General features: G+C 41.6%; 1 protein-coding gene across 1 annotated transcript; it reads right to left on the bottom strand.

Moving 5' to 3' along the window:
- Positions 1–594: 594 nt before the first annotated feature.
- On the bottom strand, positions 595–3,437 carry LOC126604066 (plant intracellular Ras-group-related LRR protein 4-like). The gene is made up of 4 exons (XM_050271142.1): positions 2,528–3,437; positions 1,454–2,367; positions 1,174–1,364; positions 595–943 (listed from the first exon to the last, which is right to left on the bottom strand). The coding sequence occupies exons 1-3, from the start codon at positions 3,219–3,221 to the stop codon at positions 1,218–1,220; spliced, it is 1,755 nt and encodes a 584-aa protein (XP_050127099.1). The 5' UTR covers positions 3,222–3,437; the 3' UTR covers positions 595–943; positions 1,174–1,217.
- Between the last annotated feature and the right edge of the window lie 319 nt (positions 3,438–3,756).

Raw genomic sequence — 3,756 nt, 5'->3', positions numbered from 1 at the left:
CAGAATGAAAAAAATAAAACAAAATAAAATACAGGTCGCCCCAAAGTCGTAAGACCATGGGTAAGGGGCAGACCGGAAGGTTAAGGAAGTTCTTGATCTGATGACCGGAAGGTTAAGGAAGTTGCTGATCTCATAATTACTCTAAAATCTTAAGATTTTCTAACCATACGACTCTCAACAGTAGGCAATACACTACAGTAACTTTTGAAAATAACCAAAGCAATCCGCATAAAATTCCATCTCCTTGGAGTAAATACTAAATATCCTGCTTCTCTTCTGAATCTGCAACTGTTTTTACCTGTGTGCCGAACCCTAACACGGTAACTAAAGCATCGAATTGCAATTTGCAATCATAAATAAGAGTCTTCTGCTCAGATATAATCTGTGGAGAGCAATTGGGAGCAAAGTTAACAACCTATTAAGCATTAAGCAAGAATCAGGCATCTATCTGGACTTGGGAGCAGGGGAATATTCATAAGCTCTGAGTGAGAAACTTAGGCCAAGATCCTCCATCCTACTGATAAGATCAAGACTTTGGGTACCCAGATCAGGTCGAAAGTCAGAATCTGAATATTTTTACTAAATCAGCAACAATGAAGTAAACATAAGATGCTAGATTCTCTTTGAGTGGAAACAAATCCTATTACAAGTGGTAGAAAGGATACACATACGGAGATACATGAACAATGGATTGGAAGTGATTTACAGAGCACAAGTTTTTTCGTTTCTCCTATATGCCGGCTGAATTGTACACCTCATTTTGACTCAAAGATGACAGAAATACAGATGGATTAAACGAAAAAAAATTGTAACAATAACAAATAAAAAACAGATATACAATTTTCGTATGGAAGAGTCAATGGAACGATTTAGAAACCCACCATCTTAGTTGACGTTGATTCATGGTCCCTTTTCTCATCTAGCCTGCTAACAGCTGGTATTCCTGTTAGAAAGAAACAAGAAAGGTATGTGAGTGGCACAAAAATGTGACAGAAAACCCAATCAAATCATCCCTAGTAGTACTCGTTACATATATTTAATCATACATGCTCACAACTAGCAAACCAGTAAAACTATGTCCTCATGCCACCACAATAGGTAGAGGTAAAATGCATGAATTCTACTTTTCCGGCTTATTAGTAAATTCGCCAAGATATTGTTTTGGTAACTTACTCGATAGAAATTTTCACATCTCTTGTCAGGGATTCAGTGATTAATCAGGCTTTTACATAATCTTCACCATTGCGCTTCCTTTTGTTTGACCTCGAGAAGCAGCAGATTTGAGCCCAAGTCTTTTTCTGCTTAACAGGTTGTGCTTTAACATCTCTTTTTACGACCAGCTCAGCCATGTATTGAACAACAGCCTAAGATGCATCAAGGGAGCACAGTTAACCTTGAGATAGAAGTTACAAACCTATTGGATAAAGAAGTCAAAACAACAGAAGAAACTTACTTGCGCCCCCTTTTCAGCTATGTGTCTTGGTGGGACTTCAAGAGGGTTTTCTTCAACACGTAGAACACGTAGTCGAGTGAGCATCCTGAAAGAGTCTGGGAGAACCCGTATCTGGTTGTTGCTGATATCCAACTCTTCAAGCATCTCGAGGTTCCCAATAGCCCTTGGCAGGGATCGCAGATCAGCAAAATTGTTTCCAATGTTCATCTTAACAAGTGAGGTGGCAAAACACAAGTTCTCAGGCACTGACTCAAGCTCATTGAAACTCACATCCAGCTCCCTCAGACTCAATAGAGATGACACGGTTGTGGGCAACTGTTTGATGTTATTGTAACGCACGGACAAAACCTCCAAGCTCTCAATCTTTCCCACAGCTTCAGGAAGTGCTTTAAGCCGGTTATAATCTGCACGCAGCTCTTTGAGCGAGGTACAATGACCAATAGTATGAGGAATTTCGTCAATATCATTGGTCTCAACATTCAATGTCTTGAGGCTAGCAAGGGACCCAATTGTGTCAGGAAGCACAGCGAGCCTGTTTGAGCTCAAATCGAGCTCTTCAAGACGCACCAATCGGCCAAAGGTAGCCGGCACAGCAGTCAAGTCGTTTGCTCTAAGGTCTAGTGAGACAAGGCTAAGAAGATCTCCAATAGTGTCGGGCAGCTGAGCAATCCTGTTTGAGTGCAAATCCAATTTGGTCAAGGAGGAAAGACCTCCAATGGTGGTTGGGAGGACCAGAATCCGGTTTTCGGACAAATCAAGGGAGACCAATCCAGAAAGCTTTCCTATCGAGTCAGGCAGCCATTCGATTTGATCCATCAACTTGTTCCGAAGATTAACATCCTTAGTGCCTTTCTTTGCGAACACTTCAATTAAACTCGCCAACTTTATTAGACTCAATTTTTCACCCTCTTGACCTATAGAACCCAACACACAAACGATCAATCAAACAAATGAAACCCACATTACCCAATAAAGCAAAGAGCCCGAGAAACAATTCCCAATAAATCAATAAACAATTCAAACCTATAAATCAATAAAAATATGATAAATTTATATAGTGTATCGAAAACCCACCTCCAACTCCACCTCCTCCGGTTGAGTTGAGAGCGGAAACCGACCTCAGAGACGAATCCACTATCTGGGGTGTTGCAGAAACAGCAGGTCCAGCCCCAATTCCATCCAAGTAGAATGCTTTCTTGGGCTTGCTGACCACGAAACTGTCATCTCTGCTGACTCTGGCTGAAGCAGTTTTAGCAACACCTCCCCTGTCAGTGTTGAACACATACGCAGCAGCAGTAGCAGCAGCAGAACCAGAAGAAGAAGGAGAGGGCCTGTGAGGAAGAACCCCAGAAACGGAATTCGACTTCGAACTCAAATTCACCGCCGCCATTGCCGCCGCCGAAGAGGAAGAAGTGGAATTGGGAGAGGAGACGCAAGTGGAGGCTCTCTGAATCAAATCGTCGAACAGATTATGTAGGTTCTCGAGATCGAGCAACTTATGGGCCTCCCGCATCTCCTCCTTGCTGTTGAAGTAGACCAACTTCCTCTGCATCTCCTGCAGCACCATGAACAGCTCCTCCGGAACTTGCAAGCTCTTGGTCTGCCTGGCAATGGCGTCGAGCCTGGCCTGCTCCGCCATCTCCACATTCCGAACCAGCGTCACCGCCGCTTCCACCTCATCGACGGCCGGCCTCGGCGGCAAAGATCTGTGAATTCTCATGATCTCTTGCACCACTTGGTCCACTGACTCAAACGCCGTCGTTTCCATTTTCCTCCGCTGCTGACAAAAACAAAATCAAAATTTGATTCTTGGGTGTGAAAGTGTGAGTGGAGGAGGAGAGTGGTGGGTGTGGAGAGTAGAGAGGTGGGGATCGTTATGGAATTTGGACGCAAGAAATCAAGACACTCTTGCGTCGTCCTCTCACAAATCCAGCTATTTCCATGCGCTCTCTTCTTTCTCTCTCTCAATCTTCTTTGGTTGAATTTTTATTTATTTTAACTTTATGCTAGCCTTTGTACAGGCGCACGTGCAAAAGATTTTTTTTAAATTATGTCGTGCCACGTATAACTTGCATATTTTAAATGTATTTATATGCATAAATTGAAAGAAAAAAAATTAAATATCTGAAGTAAATGAATAATTTTAGATTATACTAAAAGAAACATTTCATAAACTAATTAAAGCAACTAAATTCACATAATAAAATCGGTTTCTATAGAATTTACATTAAGAATAGAGAAAATAATATTTAATAAATAATTGATTGAATTACATTATTGTTATCCTATTGTGAGGCTAAGCA

Source organism: Malus sylvestris, chromosome 15, assembly GCF_916048215.2.
Source record: "Malus sylvestris chromosome 15, drMalSylv7.2, whole genome shotgun sequence".
NCBI classification, from domain to species: domain Eukaryota; kingdom Viridiplantae; phylum Streptophyta; class Magnoliopsida; order Rosales; family Rosaceae; genus Malus; species Malus sylvestris.
The sequence above is the reverse complement of the archived record's forward strand: the minus strand, read 5'-3'. Positions and strand labels throughout refer to the sequence as shown.

Excerpts from the sequence above, each read along its gene's own strand:
- LOC126604066 (XM_050271142.1), bottom strand. The coding sequence starts at position 3,221 with ATGGAAACGACGGCGTTTGAGTCAGTGGACCAAGTGGTGCAAGAGATC. Across the intron at positions 2,368-2,527 it reads CGGAGGAGGTGGAGTTGGAG|GTCAAGAGGGTGAAAAATTG; the intron begins GTGGGTTTTCGA and ends TGGGTTCTATAG. Across the intron at positions 1,365-1,453 it reads TAGCTGAAAAGGGGGCGCAA|GCTGTTGTTCAATACATGGC; the intron begins GTAAGTTTCTTC and ends GATGCATCTTAG.